Below are 17,521 nucleotides of genomic sequence, written 5' to 3'. Positions count from 1 at the left end.
ATAGCACTAAAAAGGGAAAAACGCTGCAAACCTCTACACAGAAAATAGTCACGTTGTATGACAACAAAACGCACCAAAAAAATGACTAAGAGAAATAAGGAAATTAGGATATAATTATACCCTAGGAGCTTTCGCAACAAATCAAAGAATGTAATGACAAGTACGTAATAACATGAAAAAAAAACTTCATCAGTTTAGTGGGGCGGGGGAAGCCAAAATATGTAATGTAGGCTATGATTATGTTGTGTAAAAAATACGTATTAAAAAGCCTACTGAAAAATAAGCCCCACAAACCTAAAACTGTAATGGGGTCTGTTAGCACGCTAAGATTTAGGCAGCTTTCTCTTCTCCGCTTTCTAACAGTTTTACAAAAACAACATAGCTTCACTGCTGCTTTTATTTTTAAGAGAAAAGACAGACATGGGCCACAGAAGAAAAACTGAAAGGACGCCAGAATGAACGGGTCGCCGGCGTGGCAAGCGCGGGCGGGAGAAGGCAACCCCGGGCCCACTCTGCGTGGGGGCGCCCCGAGTTTTAATGCTTACTTCAGGCGAAGCGATGTATAAGCAGACGGGCATTTAATGAAATGTTATATGCCACCTCCAGTTTTAAAAGACGCTTACAAACTGGAAAAAAACACATAGCTGTTAAGTTAAAACAACATAAAACCGAAGTGTTTAGGGGAAACTGTGAAGCCACGCAATTCGCTGCCCCACGAGCCGCAGCCGATCCCTTCCCTGGCGTTACGAGAAGGGCAGGTGCTGGTGTGGTGCTGGGGGGTTAACGGGCTACAGGCTACACACACCTGCAGGAGGGGCAAGACTCAGGCTGGGCTCTAAAGGACGGACTGGGCTTCTCCTGAGGGTGATGAAAAAGTTCTCATAGATAATGGCGGACCGACACCAAAAATCACTGCCACACAATTTATAAGGGTGAATTTTATAGTATGTAGGTTACATTTCAATTTTTAAAAAGATGGGGTCAGAGGAAATTAATTAGAAAAGTGAGGAAAAAAATCCAAAGGTGTACTGAGTAATGAGGATAAAAGGCGGGTTGCAAACAAATTTCAAAGGACTTAGAACACCAGGAAAAGGCCATCGGGGATTATCGTCCATGAGATGGTAAGGGACACCAGGACCAAGGAACCACAACGTGAAAGGGCAGAGCGCTGAGAATTATGGGCGTTTCCTCTGCTGGAAAAACAAGCCTCGAGTAAGCAGGGGCCGGGTCCTATTCACCGGTAGGTGCTCGCGTATCTCAGGCGAGTCTGAGAGTGAATGAGCCTTCGGCAGCCACTCTGGGTATGTGTGAAAAGAAGAAGAAGGAAGAACCAAGAGTAGGTCAATTTTAAGTTTAATTTAACAAAAATTAGCCTAGACCTAAACAACATGACTCCACACCCGGGATATCTATACACAGGATTGAAAGGATGGAAAGAAGCAAGAGCTTTTCCAAGAGTCTTTGCTCTCTATCAATTACATGAAATATATTTAATAGGTTTAAATGCAAAAATGTTACATAGTATAGCTCTAGTTACACAAACTAAATTCCACTTGTGTAAAAAGAGAGAGAAAGGAAGGGAAATACATAAGAAACACAGGATAAACAGAAGAGAAAGAAATGATGAGGCGGTCACTGTCTCTTTAAGAAGCTCCTTGGAGATGCATAACTGCAGAAAGCCTGGTGAATACAACATTGATTGGGAATGAGGTAACCACAAACACCGCTGTCTCAAATGAAAAGGGATTGAAGATCTGACCCAGAAAACAAGCATCGTAACCACCAGATAAAATTTTAATGATAAACACAAGATGCTCTCCATACAAGCAAGATATGAAGTATCTGATGCGAGGCCATAACGTAGGGTCCCTTAGAAAGAGGAGCCATGAGGAGCCTCTCTGGTCCACAGATCAAGTTTCACCTTATCGATCCACACAACTCGGCCATCACTGTGCTTTGTGCTGGTACAATCTGCAGGGCGGCACGGGTCTCAGGGGAGCCAGAGGCAGGGAAGGGAGGACTGGCACCAGCCTGCCTTTTGTGAGGTCCGTGCCCAGATCATTCATAACTGGCCTAAGATTAGAGTCTCCTTTATTTCTCATTTCTTTTATGACTCTCTCAGTCCAGTCTCTACATTCTGTCCTCAAAGGTCTATGACACACGAGGAGACCCCTTCAAGCTAGCATGATACGGTCCTTTCCTCGGCTAACACAGAACCTCAGAAATGGTGGGAGGAAAGGACCTTGTACTGCAGACCATGGGCTCTTACGCCCACACCTGAGCAGTGAGGGGCACAAGCCCAGAGCCAGACAGGCTGGACAGGACTCCAGGTTTCTGGTCCATTAATCTTTCTAAAATAACAGTTCTATCATGCTCCAAGGAAGGGCATTCATCTCTTAAATTGTGGCCAGCACACAAAAGCTAAACCAAAGTGTCCCTCTATGCTATACGCCTGAAAATAATGCAAAAGCATACTCAATGTAAACTGTAATTTAAAAAATTTAATTGCACTTACAAAAATAAAACAAGAAAACTAAAAAAAAAATTCCTCCTGGGCATATCTTGTTTAAAGCAAAAAAAAGACTTTTTCTTAGGCACCGAATGCCAGAAAATATTTAAATAATCTGACTGCAATTTCAATTCAAATTGTGCTCTTTAAGAAATGCTTCTTAAGGAAAGATTGTTTTCTTTACAGAAAAACTTGCCTACTACTAAGTTGTTAAATCCAAGGTTTGTTTTTGTTTTCTTCTAGGTAAGAACCCCTCTTGGGTGGCTCACTCCAACGCTAATCCAAGTCTCAGAAGTTTCAGTGTCCTATAGCATTACGTACAGAATTTGAGAATCCAGTCCAGGAAATCTTTATCAAAAACAAAAACAAAAACTTTTTTTTATTATGCATTAAAGCAATACATAAACACATCTCTGTGGTAAAATATGAAGAATTCATGAAAGTGGTTTTTTAGAACAGAAGCCAAAGGAATCTACAGAAGCTAAAATTAAATTTCTTGGCCATGGAGACAGATAAAAAACCTATTTCAGGTCAAGTTAAACAGCAAATACATACTATGCGGTGGGGAAGGAAGACTGTGGCCACAGCACTTCCTCAATAAGAAAGGCTTCAGAATAAGAGAACAAGAACAGGACCTCTTTGTGCCAGCACTTATTATTCTTACTTGACTTTTTTATGTCTTCATAAAACACAGACTGTTTGCCTTAATGAAAATCTAGCAGAACACACCAGCAGAGCGATTCTGAAGCCAGGAGAGACATATTGAGACGAACGGAGGACAGCTCTGCTCTTCACCATTCGCTTCTCACGACCAGCTGCAGGGTCCTCAAGGACGGGGGCACAGGATCCCCTTAAACACGGGCCATCTCCATGGAAGTGCAGGCTCTCCGGGAGCGACAACATTACTGGGACTCAGAGAGCGGCAGGGGAAAAACGGGAAGGCCTCATGGAAGAGAGTGCTAGGCGACACACGGTTTCAGCTTACCCAGCAATGACGACGCCATTGTGAGAGTGCACATCACATAAAACTGCGTCAGGGACAGGCTCCATCTCACTCACGGCGCCCTTGCGGTTCTGCGTGAGGAAAAGGGGTGCAATGTATGTTATTCATGGGGTGGCCAGGGACAAAGCATGTCAGCTTCACCTGTACTCCACAGTGACTTATGGCATGCACTGTGTTCAAAGTTATCTGGAGAGTCCAAAGGACAAAGATGACAACTACTGTTAACCTATTAGCACCTACGAGTTCCCGCACACACACGACAAGCCCTGACCTAGAGGGCCCAGGTGTATGAGACGCTGCCCCTGTCTCCAAGGAGACATGAAGGAAATATGTCCCCACAAATAACTCGTCGTCGGCAGCCGTCCGTCTTGAGAGACGATGGTGTAGCTTCTTAAGAGTCTATCTGCACCGCCGAGAATGGCTGTGCAGTCCAACTCGGGAGTGACACGGTATCTGTCTCCTCCCGTGTTGAATCGACATCTTGCAATGACGCTGGAATGTCCTCTCCAGTGGAGCTGAAGCTACAGAGCCTGGGCAGGGTGATATGGAAGGTCTGCTGTTGCCCATGCAGCAGACCCCCCCTCTCTTCGCAGCTGAAGGGTCCAAGGGAAAGACGGAGTCAATACAGCTTGGCTTCAGGTGCGCCGCAGGAGTTGCCGGTGTTGACTACAACGTCAAACCGCCTTAGGGACTCCGGCTCCGGATTTTCTGTCGGGGTTTACTCCCTTAGCCCTTCCCCTGAAGAGGTATGCCGCAAGGCAGCGGAGGTTTTTTGGAGTCAGAGTTTTCCTTCTCTGATGTGCCCTGACTGGAAGATCGAACCAGCGACACTTAGCTCGCAGGCCGACGCTCAATCCGCTGAGCCAAACCAGCCAGGGGTCCACAAATAACTACCATCCACAGAAGGCTGATGGCGGCAAGTATCTGAAGAAATGCATGAAGTGTACTAAGTTCAGCTCAGAGAAGTGAGAGTAGTTAGTGATATTTTACCTGTTAACAACCTGCAGAATAAAATGAACAAGTGTACACAAAGAGAAAAAATCAGGATGGGAAAGAAAGAGAAGATCCATCCCAGTTGAGAGGTCAGAGGTTCACAAAAGCAGTGTTTAAAGGAAACCCTAAAACCCCCGACACTGATTTCTCCAGGGGAGGGGACCAGATGGTCCATGAACAGAGGCAAGGAAAAGATGTATCTTTCACTGTGCGCCCTCTTCTGACTTCTGAATTATTTGTGCCATGGCAATTGTATGGATCCAAATATACACATAAAATAATTAATTTTAAAATAAAAATAAAGGGACTCTGAAGGGGTGCAAAGTATTTGTATGTGAGATGCTGGAAGAGGGGGACAGGGAGGCCAGAGGCAGGCGTGAATGAAGGTATTCGAGAATCCCAAGGAACCCGCAACTCCAGCTCTGCGGGGCTGGGCCGAGGACCAGGAACAGTGTAAGTGCCAAGCACAGTTGTTAACATACAGCAAGTGTTCAATAAATGGTGGCGACTCTTATTACGTTATTAGGAGACAACTGATGACATCCATTCCATTAAAAACAGCATCTGAGTAGCTATATTCTAGGTACTGTGTAAGATAATCTGCGTGATGATCTCACTGAAAGACCAAGTCCAAGGCTGAGGGACATCCAAGTGGAGTTGTCCTGCCAGTGGGTATATGGGGACGGAAGGGAAAGACTTGGGAGTCATCTGTGTGAGGGCTGCAGCCAAAATCACAAGAATGGCAAAGTTCCTTTGAGGGACAGGTATTGAAAGAAAAAGGGCCTGGGATCAAAACTTGTGTGCTCATGGCATTTACTAATTTCTGCCACGTGGTTTCCCCTGCCCCGCCCCTGCCCCATGGGCTGGAGAAATCCTAAAGGCCAGAGAGAAACGACCAGGAAAGGAACAGGACAGCCACTGCCACCACAACCAGCTTCTAAATCGTTTCCACATCGGCTCTGAATTGCAGGTCCAAGGAAGTTCATGCATTTACAGCTCATCTCCTAGGTGGAAATACCTGAGGACCCTGAGGTCCCTTCTTGGGTTTCCCAGACACTGACCTAGGAGATCCCAAACCAAATCACCTGCCCAACCCATGCTGAAGTCAGGCAGGAATAGCACCAAACCACAGGAAAGGCCTGAGAGCTTCTCTGGCCGACACTACTGAGACTGGGCCGCGCTCTGCAGGGGGTTCGAGGTATCATTAGAGAGTCATCTTCCCCACAGCCCGACGAGCAGAGCTACTCTGAGCCCCACTTGAGAGATGAGAAAACAAAGGCACACGGAAGTAGAGCAACTTGCTCTAACACTGTCTTTCCTGTGTGGATAGGACTTTCTCTCATTCTAGAATCATGAGAATCCCATCATTACAGCTAATGCAATATCTGTTGTTTAATATCTCACTTACATAGGCCTCACTGGTGACATTGTCAGAAAAATAGGTCCAAGATACTCCAAAGAGAAAACACTCCCATTCTGCCTACAGCCTGACTCCAGTTTTATTCTATCACCCGCTTCCTGAGCACTTACCAAACTCAGGGCTTTGTGCTTGTTAGAGAAACACAATACGCAGATGCTCCGTTAAACTGCATGGAACTTGTATACTGTTGGTAAGTGTCAGATGCTATGAGGCGGGTCCTTAAACCCCTTCACCTCTGCCACCTCCAGCCCGGATGAGGAAAGACGTACCTGCTGCCTCCCTCACGTCCTCTGATACCAAAGAGCGACCAGAAACTGTAGCTGCTGCTGTCTTTCTCAGGGTCTGGCATCTCGGAGCTGGAGCCAGGGCACACCGAGCATCAGCAGCTCTCATGCGCACCAGCCTCAAAAGTACCCCTTCTTCCCAGACAGAAAGGCCCAAGTGAATGCCCAGCCCTCAGGTCTGCCTTCAATTACAGCCCCTCCTAGCAGCATTAGGCCCTCACTTTCCGCCCTCCCCTGCCCCCACCTGTCTAAGCAGCTTTGTCAGCCCCTCTCGCCTGGCTCTCACTCACGTCCCTCACACAGACCCCACTGAAGCACACAGGCAAGAGGGCTGTGGGGTCCCCCCACACGTGTCTATTGCCTGGTGAGGGTGAAAACTGTGGGCACTGTGACCTGTACTGATAGTGGGGGTGTCTTAATGGCCCAAGAAAGGGTAGCTGTGCTCATTCTCCTTAGAAAGGTAGGTCTCAACTGGGAGTGATTTTGCCCCCAGGGGACATCTGAAGACGTCTAAGGACACTTTCGGTTGACACAGTTGGGAGAGAGAGAATGCTCCTGAAATCCACTGGGTAGAGACTACAGAGGCTGGTCAACACCCTATAGCGCCCAGGAGAGCCCTCGCCACAAAGGACTATCTGGCCCCAAGGTCACCAGGGCTAGGGCTGAGAAACCCTGAATTAGAGAGCCACTGCTCTCATTAACCTTGCTAGCAACTGTGAGGTTGCCCAGATCAAGAGTATTGGGCACTAATCAGGTTATGAGGCGACTGGGGACACACAGGCACACAGGCAATATGTCCCCATCAGTAATGAGCAAACGCCTGTTAATCGCAAAGTCTATTAGGATTGACCTTTAAGGGAGAGGGGAGAGTATGGCTCTGTCCCCCGCACACAACTGAATACGCAGCAACCCGGGCGAAGCCCACTGCTGGCGCGTCAGGCCTCAGGCAGCTTTACGTGACACTGTTCTTGACACTTGCTTCCTACAGAAACACTTCACTGTGAACATTCTTAGCTGTGATCTAATATTTCTGTAGAGCTTTGGAAGTGATAAATGTGATGGAAGCAAGCCAATAGGTTATGTGAGGGAAGAGAAGACAGTACTTAGAGACATTTAATAATCTCCCTCTTAACATTTCCTGGAAATAGCTCCTCTTTTGTATTCAGGGGGTGCTTTTGCTTTCTTGGCCCATCCAGGGGGGTGGAGACAGTGAGAGGGGCTGCACTGAGCCCTACAGCCACGCCCCTGGCCCGCAGAGGGGAGGTGACGGGCTCTCTAACTCCTTCCTCTCCTGGAGTACCACAGGCTGCTCCCAAACAGTGAGGTCGGAAATGGGGGCAGAGACTCTAACGGCGAACAAGATGGGCAACACGTCACCAACAGCTGAAGGCGCGCGCCACAGCCTCCTCTCTCTTTGCGTTTGGCAGTTAACCTCAGGCTGTAATTGGAAGGACTCAGTGACTAATCCCAGGCTTGGATCCCCATGATCTTGCAGGCTCTTCTTCTACAGGTAATGACATTGGCCGCTGCCTACCTTCCAGTTGGTTCTTAACATGTGTTCCTTGGCTCGGCACTCTTGGAAGATGCGCTTCCAGCAAGAAAAATCAGCGATGCTGCTCTCGGGCAGGTGCCCGTCCTGTTGGCACAGCCGGTACCAGAGCACTTCGTCTTCTGCAATCACCTTCCACGTCTTGCTCACCTAAAACAGAAGTGACACAAATGTCAAATCCTGCAATTAGAGAAGCCCCTTGTCATCCAAAAATCAATCAACACCTTTATTATTGCCCTGGGTTTATGGCAGTATAAAATGTCTCATTAACAAAACACTCCGAGGTGGAAAAAAAAAACAAGCAAATGTTTCCAGTTTTAGCTTTCAAGATTTCAAAATTGTTGTATTATGATCTAATATCACATTTCAGACTACTTGGTTAAAGTATTATATAACAAGAATACACAAATACACAAAAGGCAAAAAAACAACAAGCTATAACATGCTAACAGATACACAATCACACACAGCTTTTCAGAACAGAATCACTTTACTTTTTACCAATAGGCACTTGTTATTTCCATCTTACAGACTTGGAGACCAGTGGCTTCTGAAATAAAAGCAATCATAAAATAAATATCCATAACTCATAACTTCTGCCTGTGTAAGAATTTCAGATTTATATTATGTGTGAAAACTTAGATTTTAAGTGTGTACCTTAAGAAATATTTAAGAGAAACTCAAGCTGTTAACCTGGACTGTAAGATCTGATATAGAGAAATTAATGTTATGTCTGGACTGAATTTCAAATCCCAACAGTATCCAGAGGAAATGGCAGTTTTAGCTATTAGAGCTTTGTCCTCCCAGCCTAACTGAGGGGAACCATGACTTTACTTCCCCACCGGATAATGCACAAAGTGGGGCAGACTGAAAAGATGAACTCTGCTGGCAAGATGAGAACGGACCTAGCAGACCAACGTGATCCTAGGTCTGCAACACATTCTGCGTGAGGCCCGTCCAACTCACGTCTAATAAAAAGTAAGAGTTGTGACCGGTGGTTTCAGCAACCTGGGCCCCCGACACTCCCTTGGGGCCACTTCCAGACATGAAACACACAGACAAGAAGAAGGGACGCGGGACAGAATAAGAGCGCGCAGCATGTGAATGGCAGACGCTCGGTGCACAAGGGCGCCTCACTTAATGAAGAACCGGGAGGGAGCTAACTCTTGGAATTGCAGAGTAAAGATCTCCGAAAATCTGCTCCTCCATAAAAGCAACAAAAATGCTGCCAAAATTTGTCAAAATCAGCTTTTTCAGAACTCTGGAAATTAAAGGCTTGCAACATTCAGAGGAGCACTTATTCAAGAAAAATGGCTGAATCTTGGTGAGAAGCATAACTTCTGTTTTGCTTCAACTTTCGCTAATCCCCTCCTCCTTCTCCAGCTCCACGGTAGCCTTGAAAACCAACAGCCTTGCATCTGCAGTGGCCATAAAACCCAGGAGAGGCCAGATAGGGTTACAGTGCCCCAAACGTGCTATCCCAGAGAACTGTCACCATTGACCTGTCTGGCAGCTTGCTGAAAAACCAGGCTGCAGGACTGCCTTTATCTGAACTGACTCAGAGTGCACTCTGTCCTATTCCCAGGGCACCTGCCCAAAACAGGGACAACTGCTGAACACTGCAGCTGCCTAAGGCAACATGACCAGCTGGGGCCAAAAAGAGAATGACCAGAGGCTTAGAAGGGAAATCTGAGCAATGGGGCCTCCGGAGTGGGCTTTGAAAGGCTCCAATATATTTCTGAGGATCAACAATGCCATGAGCATGAACAGAAATGTGTTTGTTCCCAGGAAAGACCCGAGAAGGCCATGATCTCTCAACTCCTGCAAACCTTGAGGCTCTACACAAGCAGGAAATAAAGGCTACAGCAGAGTTGTCAACTACTGGCACACTGAAGGCATGCCCCAACATACGGGGCGTACCTCCACAAAGGCTGGGAAACTGATCGGGTCAACGTATTTAAGGAAATCTCCGTCCAAACACTAGCTGACCACTAAGGTAACTGAACCGAGACGTAAGCGGTCGTCTGTGACAAAGAAAACAAAACAGAGAATTAGTCCAAAACAGTCACCAAACAAACAGCAGCAATAACAAAACATACTAACGAACCCTGTAGAAGGGAGAGAATCTGATTTCCAGAGTGCTAATTATTTTAAAAGGCCAGTTTTTAACAAAAAAGTGAGACACACAAAAAAACAGGAAAGTATGGCCAACGTACAGAGAGAAAAAAGTCAACAGAAACTGTCCCTGAGGAAGCCCAGACATTAAAATCACTAAACGAAGCCTTTAGATCAGCCATTACGTATGTTCAAAATACTAAAGGAAAGCATGTCTGAAGAGCGAGGAAGCTATGAGCACAACGTCTCACCACGTAGAGAATACTGATAAAGAGATACACATTCTTCAAAAACCAACCAACTTTTAGAGTTGAGAGGCACAATAACTGGAATAAAAACATCACTAGTGGGGCACAAAAGCAGATCTGAGCTAGCAGAAGAATCAGAAAAACTTAAGGTCAATTAAGATTATTCAATCTGAGAAAGAAAAAAAAATGAAGGAAAAAAACACAAATAAACAAAAAATGAAGAAAATTGCCAAGCCTCAGAGACCTGCGGGGCACTGTCTGTGTGGACCAACATAAGATTCAGGAGAGTTCCAGAAGGAAAGGAGAGAGAGAAAGGGGTAGAAAGACCATCTAAAGAAATAATGATTGAAAACTTTCCACATTTGATGAAAAACATTAATCTACACATCAAAAAGAACTCAACAAACTGCATGAAGGATAAACTCAAAGAGATCCATACCTAAGCATATCAGAGTCAAAACTGCTGAAAGCCAAAGACAGAAAAAATCTTGAAAGCGTTGCTGAAAAAAGCCCCATTGTACACCAGGGATTCTGTACTAGTCAGAAATCACAGGGTGGCATATTCAGATCGCCAAAAGAAGAGACTGTCAACCAATAACTGTATATCCGGCAAAACTATCCTTCAAAAATAAAAGAAATAAAGTTATTCCCAGATAAACAAAAAATAATTCATCACTGGTAGACTTGACCTGCAAGAAATACTAAAGGGCATCCTTTAGGCTGAAATGAAAGGACACTAGACAGCAACTCAACCCACACGAGGAAATAAAATACACCAGCCAGTATCATTCCATAGGTAAACATGAGACAGAATAAATGTATTTTTGCTTGCAACTCTTTTTTTGTGTCTGATTACACAGACAACTGCCTGAAGCGTAAAACAGTGTTGACAAGCTTATCATGTATAAAAGCATAATGTGCATGAAGTAATAGTACAAAGAAGAAAGAGGGAACAAAGTTATATTGGAGACATTTTGGTATACTCTTGAAATTGTAAGTTGGTACTAATCCAAAGTAAATTTTTTTATGATGTTAATTGTAATCCCGAGGGCAACTATTAAGAAAATACAGTAACTTAAAAATATGGTAAGAAAACCAAGGGAATTAAAATAGAATTCTAGAAAAATGTCATAAAAGAAGGCAGTAACACAGGAAAAGAGGAACAAAAAAGGACGTAAGACATACAGAAAACAAATAGCAAATGGCAGACATAAATGCTTGCTTACCAGTAATTACATTAAAGGTAAACTGACTAAGTATTCCAATCAAAAGACAGATTGGCAAAATAAACAAACAGGACGTAACTTAGGCTGTCTATAAGGGACGTACTGCAGATTCAAACACACAAATAGGGTGGAAGTAAAAGGATGAAAAAAGATATACCAAACAATATCCAAGAGAGCTGGAATTTATACACTAACACCACAGGGCATGAACTTTCAGACAAAACTTATTACTAGAGACAAGGATATTTTTATAAGGCGGGGCAATCCAACATGAATCTATAACAACTATGAACTTAACATATGCACCTAACAACAGAGCCCCAGATATACAAATCAAAACTGGTAAATGTAAAGGAAAACATGGACCATTCAACAGTAATACCTGGAGATGCCAACATTCCACTTCCAAGAAAGAATAGAATAACTAAGCAGAAGAATATCAGCAAGGAGGTGCAAGGACTGGACAACCCTACAAACCAGCCTGACACCCACAGAACACCCTACCTAACAGCAGAGTGCAGCTTCTTCTCCAGTACAACGGCGCGTTCTCCAGGACAGAACACAAACCTCAGCAAATGTAAGACGACCGAAAGCACACGAGCTCCGTTCTCCGACTACCACGGAATGAAACCAGAAACCAATAACAGAAGTCAATTTGGGAAATTCACAAATGTGTGGAAATTAAACCCCAAACTCCTAAATAACCAATAGGTTGAAAAATTTGTGAGAGAAACTAGAAAATATTTTGAGATGAGTGAAAACAAAAATGGAACATGGAAAGCTTATGGGACACAGCAAACAGTGCTTCCCGGAAAGTTTATAGCTGTCAAACTCCTCATATTGCCAAAGATCTGAGATCCGTAAGCCTTCCACCATTAAAAAACTAAAAAAACAAACCCAAAGCAGGCAGAATAAAGAAAATAAAGATTACAACAGAAATAAGTGAAACCGAGAAAATCAAGGAAATAAAATTGGTTCTTTGGAAAGATCAACAAAATTGACAAAACTTTAGCCAGGCTGACCAAGGAAAAAAAGAGAAGACTCAAATTACTAAACTCAAGAATGAAAGAGAAGCCACCACTAAAATGTAAAGTATTATTTATAAGGGAATACTATGAACAATTAACCCTGGCTGGTTTGGCTCAGTGGATTGAGCGTCGGCCTGCGAGCTAAGTGTCGCTGGTTCGATCTTCCAGTCAGGGCACATCAGAGAAGGAAAACTCTGACTCCAAAAAACCTCCGCTGCCTTGCGGCATACCTCTTCAGGGGAAAGGCTAAGGGAGTAAACCCCGACAGAAAATCCGGAGCCGGAGTCCCTAAGGCGGTTTGACATTGTAGTCAACACCGGCAACTCCTGCGGCGCACCTGAAGCCAAGCTGTATTGACTCGTCTTTCCCTTGGACCCTTCAGCTGCGAAGAGAGGGGGGGTCTGCTGCATGGGCAACAGCAGACCCTCCATATCACCCTGCCCAGGCTCTGTAGCTTCAGCTTCACTGGAGAGGACACTCCAGCGTCATCGCAAGATGTCGATTCAACACGGGAGGAGACAGATACCGTGTCACTCCCGAGTCGGACTGCACAGCCATTCTCGGCGGAGCAGATAGACTCTTAAGAAGCTACACCATCGTCTCTCGAGACGGACGGCTGCCGACGACTATGAACAATTATATGCCAACAAATTACATACACTACATAAAATGGTTACATTCCTAGAAAGACACAAATTAGTGAAACCGACTCAAGAAACACAAAATCTAAAATAGGCCTTTAACAAGTAAAGAAGTTTAATTAATAATTTCAAAACTTCACATAAAGAAAAGCCCAGGCCTAGATGGCTTCACTGGTGAATTCTACCAAATGTTCAGAAGGAATTAATACCAAGCATTCACTAACTCTTCCAAAAAAGAGGGTACAATTTCCAACTCAGTCTAGGAGGCCAGTATTACCCTGATACCAAAACCAGACAAACACATCACAAGAAAACCACAAACCAACATCCCTGTGAATATACACAAAAATCTTCAACAAAATACGAGCAAACTGAATCCAGCAATACATGAAATATATGCCATGACCAAATGCAATCTATCCCAGCATGCAAGTTTAAAATATAAAAATCAATGTAATATATCATATTACTAAAATAAAGGACATAAACCACATGAAGTTCTCATAAATTTTGCTAAAAACTATAAAAATTTTAAAAACAGTAAGGGAGTGCTTTACGTTCAAAATGACTCTACGCGGTACAAGCAAGAATCACGGCACGGCAAGTGCCTTTACATAATAACCTCCCCGAGGGGACATAAAGTGATTGGAATATCGCGTTTCTATATATGTTTGATACCATTTTCAGAAACATGTCTTTATGATTGCCTCCATTATTCACGAAGCAGCGTGATGTAACAGAAAACCAGTTACACTGTGGGAAAAGCCCAGCTCCCCGCGCCAGGCCTTTCACGAACTAGCTGTGTTACGACAAGAAAGTCACTAGGCTTCTCTGCACCTCTTTCCTCCTCTGAAATAGTGGGGGTGGGGGTGGGGTCATATCCTAAAATGTCGCTTACAACATTGACTTCTGTGACTTCGGGGCCTCTGTTTCACCTTTAAAATGGGACTAATCATCCCCCCCCACCAATGGAACTGTTGTGTGTCTGAAAGAACACACAGAAAAGTACTCTAGAAATGTAATGCTACACACGCCCATGCTAGTAACATATCACTGCTGATGGCACGCCACGACGCAGTTCCAAATATCACTTTAAAGAAAGAAGCCATTAGCTTCCTTATATTTTTAATAAAGAACTTTTATTAAATCTATAATGAGTTTCTACTTGCTCCGGGGCAGCAGAAGCTAAAACTTACAAAGTGAGAATTAATCAGAATCCAAGAACTCGGCTTGTTTCAATCTCAAAATTTCTGATTTTCCATCACAAGTAAACGATATTAAAAATAATCATTATGACAATAGTTTAGCAACCAAAAGTAGGTCAAAGCAGTAATTAATGACCAACAGAAACCCTGCTGGTACATTAAAGTCCTGGCTTCCTAATGACATGGTCGCTGTACATGAGGGCATGCAAACTCTAGGTGTGGCGGTCACCTCACATGAGTCACTTTCTCTGTAGGCATGGATGTTCTGCATGGAATTCACAGCGTCAGAATTAGACCAGAGAGCATAAAGAAGTGCAAGGTTCCCACCACTTTAAGGAACCAAAGCGTCACACTGGCTCGTCTTCAATGGTCTAGACGCTGAAAAGTAAGAGGGGCCCTGGAGACCACCTAGGCACCTCTCCTCGTCGCAGGAAGGCTCCTCACAGTGTCCCTGGCCAGCGAAGGCTTCTGGGGAAGAGCTGACCTCCCACATCAGTGTGACTCACTTCGAGGCAACTCTAGTATAAAGTACTTCCTCCAACTGTTTAGAAAATGGATTCCATCCCAACTACGGCCCTGATTTTTGCCCTTTTGAAAAAATATATCTATTCCCTCTTCCACCTGACAGCTCTTGAAACCTCTGAAGACGGCCCTCACATTTCCCCTCAGTTATTTCTTCACTGGTCTAAACACTACCCATTTCCTCAACTAACTGTCAGAGGGCCAGTCCCCACTGCCCCGATCTTGGAATGACCACAGAATTTCCGCTTCTCTACGGCTGCTCTTCAAATGTGGAACTCAGGACGGACAATACCCCACCGGCGGCTGCCGAGTGCCGTGAACAGAAGGGTTTTATCAGGCACTGGTTTGCCGCTTCACTTGTAGATAACATCATCATGGCTACTGAACTAACGGTCTGCCAAAGCTTCTGGAGTCTGTTTTATTAAATAGTCAAGGCAAACAGAAAGGTATAAAGAATATTACAAACACCCACGGACTCGGCACCCCACTGAAGAAATAAAGTATTACAATGCTAATCAGGCTAAAACGCCGACGCATCTGCGTCCACATCCTCCTCCCCTCGACGGTCATCTCAGTGTGGTGTTTATCATTCTTCAGTCTTTTAAGACAGAAATTGCAATTAAGGAAAAAAGTCCCCATGTCTTACTTCCACATTATTTTAAAAACTAAAATTCTTAACTTAATAAACTTCCTATCCATTTTAAATTCCAGCTCAATGCACACATCCCCCACCCAGCATTTCATATCATCTTTGCATCTCCATTCAGCCATCCTTTGCATTAGCTACTCTGCCCATACACAGATCATCTGCAAAATACGGTCTGTGGGCCTTTATGTCTTAATTATTAAAAAAAAAAAAAAAAAAAAAGAAGAAGAAGTTACCCAGGATGGGGCGGAGGACAGACCCCGTGGCAAACCACTCACACGCTCCCCGCGCTGACATGGATCCATTAGGCAGCCCGCCCTGGGCACGGCCACAACATCAGTCACAAACCCACTTAACCACACTGTCGCCCCACACCCTTCTCCATCTTCTCCCTGGCGGCGTCAGAGCAGCAGACCCTCAGCTGATCGCAAGGGATCAGGCAATAGGGAGCGGGATAATGACTCAATAACGCTGGGTTCCAGTGTGCACTCGGCAGAACACCATGGCATTATTTTTGGCATGTCTGGTCCACAGCTGAGCCTGCCCATGACACTGGGTGGTGTCTGTCCATCTGTCTGTGCCAGAGAGTCTCAGCACCAGGCAGTCGTGAAGCGCAGATACAGACAGAGCCACATCAGCTGTGACTGAGCCAGGCCACCACTCAAGCAGCTCAGAGCCCTGGAATTCGGGGTTAAATCAGTGTAAGAAAAGGGCCAACATTCAGAGACCCTCGTGGGTTCTCAAAGGCAGATAATGCCAACTAAACACAGGAAAATTAACCCTGATCCTTGGAATACACAAGGCTTTTTGCAAAATGCGAAATTTAGTAAAAATTATGGGATTTAAGTATTGGATGAAAGACTCAATGAGCTGCTAAGAGAGCAAAGAAACGTAAGTCACGATTTCATTACACAGACCAACACTCCCCAAAGCATGCTCAGCAAAACAACAGGTGCTCAGCGTGTTAATACGTTACTTCAATAGACTGACATGAGTTACCTGTCTCCAAGAAGGATACAGAAGAGGCTGCATTCCCAAACTTATCTGGTTCCTGAACACCGCTTAACAAGGAGCATCTCAAAAGCCTAATGCTCTGCAGAAGACACTTCAGAAAACACTGGAACAGGTTATTGGTCCATCAATTAAGACATGTGTTGAGTGCTAACTACATGCTGAGCACTAAGACTGGCAATTCTCATCAACTTTCCACCTCAACCTGCCAAACTGATACCTTTCACATGAGTGACTTCCCATGGACCAGAGGGAAATGACTTGGTCGCCGCCCTTACAGTCAGGTTGGATCATAAGTGGCCCCAGGTAGGGGGCAATCTCTGTAACTTTGTAGTCCAAAAATTAGCTACAAGGCTGCCTTTTGTTAGTCAGAGCCCTGGAATCATCAGCCTTTTAGGAGAATAAATCAGTGCTCAGTGATTACAAACTAGAAGATCCCAATTAAATTAAACGTTCTGGATAAGTTTTCATTAGGAACTAAACCGTACAAAATTTCAGCCACTGTAAAATGGAGAAACTTTTCAGAGATTCAAGAAGTCTCAAATATATCAGCTTCAAAGAAAATGTCAGGTTGTTCTAAATGGCACAATCTGAAATTTGTACACTAGGGTTATAGGATGAAAAACTGAGAACAAAAAGGTGATGTTTCGGTGTACCATCCTCACCACTAAGCACTGAATCGCAGGGCTTATTCTGTAGAAAATGATATTCAGGATAAAGTTTAAATCCTGGATAACAAACAATAAATCTCTTTGAGGGATTTATAAAAGCTAGAGGTGAGAATTACTTCCAAAAAGGGATCAGGATTGTACCTACAATTAGGTATTAAACATAGAAATGTGCCAACAATTTCTTTAGCAAACTATAAAAGGAAAGTGCCTTTTTTTTCTTCTCTTAAAGGAGAACAAAAATTATGGGCATTAAGAATTACTTTTAATCCTGGAGGGAAAAAAAATCAACAAGAAAAAGCCTAGTTAAAACTTTCACAAGTAAATTGTCAAGAGTCTCACCCAAATGAAATCTAATTGTTTGGATTCTTAAGTTATATTAAATCTAGTAAGTTTACAAGCCTCAATTTTCCAAAGGCCTAATGGCCCTTTTTAACACGCCCGGATTGGAAT

At 44.2% G+C, this 17,521-nt stretch overlaps 1 protein-coding gene across 1 annotated transcript in view; it reads right to left on the bottom strand.

Annotated features, from left to right (window-relative positions):
• The window catches only part of FBXW8 (F-box and WD repeat domain containing 8), a 108,762-nt gene that overhangs the window by 71,422 nt on the left and 19,819 nt on the right, over positions 1–17,521 (bottom strand). The window contains exons 3-4 of the mRNA XM_090290620.1: positions 7,744–7,908; positions 3,495–3,583 (exon numbers count right to left, since the gene is read on the bottom strand). Coding sequence (XP_090146746.1) covers positions 3,495–3,583; positions 7,744–7,908 — 254 coding nt within the window. The remainder of the gene's footprint in view (positions 1–3,494; positions 3,584–7,743; positions 7,909–17,521) is intronic.

The sequence above is a fragment of the Furipterus horrens genome, unplaced genomic scaffold (assembly GCF_987537825.1).
Source record: "Furipterus horrens unplaced genomic scaffold, mFurHor1.1.pri manual_scaffold_11, whole genome shotgun sequence".
Classification (NCBI taxonomy): Eukaryota; Metazoa; Chordata; class Mammalia; order Chiroptera; family Furipteridae; genus Furipterus; species Furipterus horrens.
Note: the sequence above shows the minus strand (reverse complement) of the source record. Positions and strands in the feature narration are given on the sequence as shown.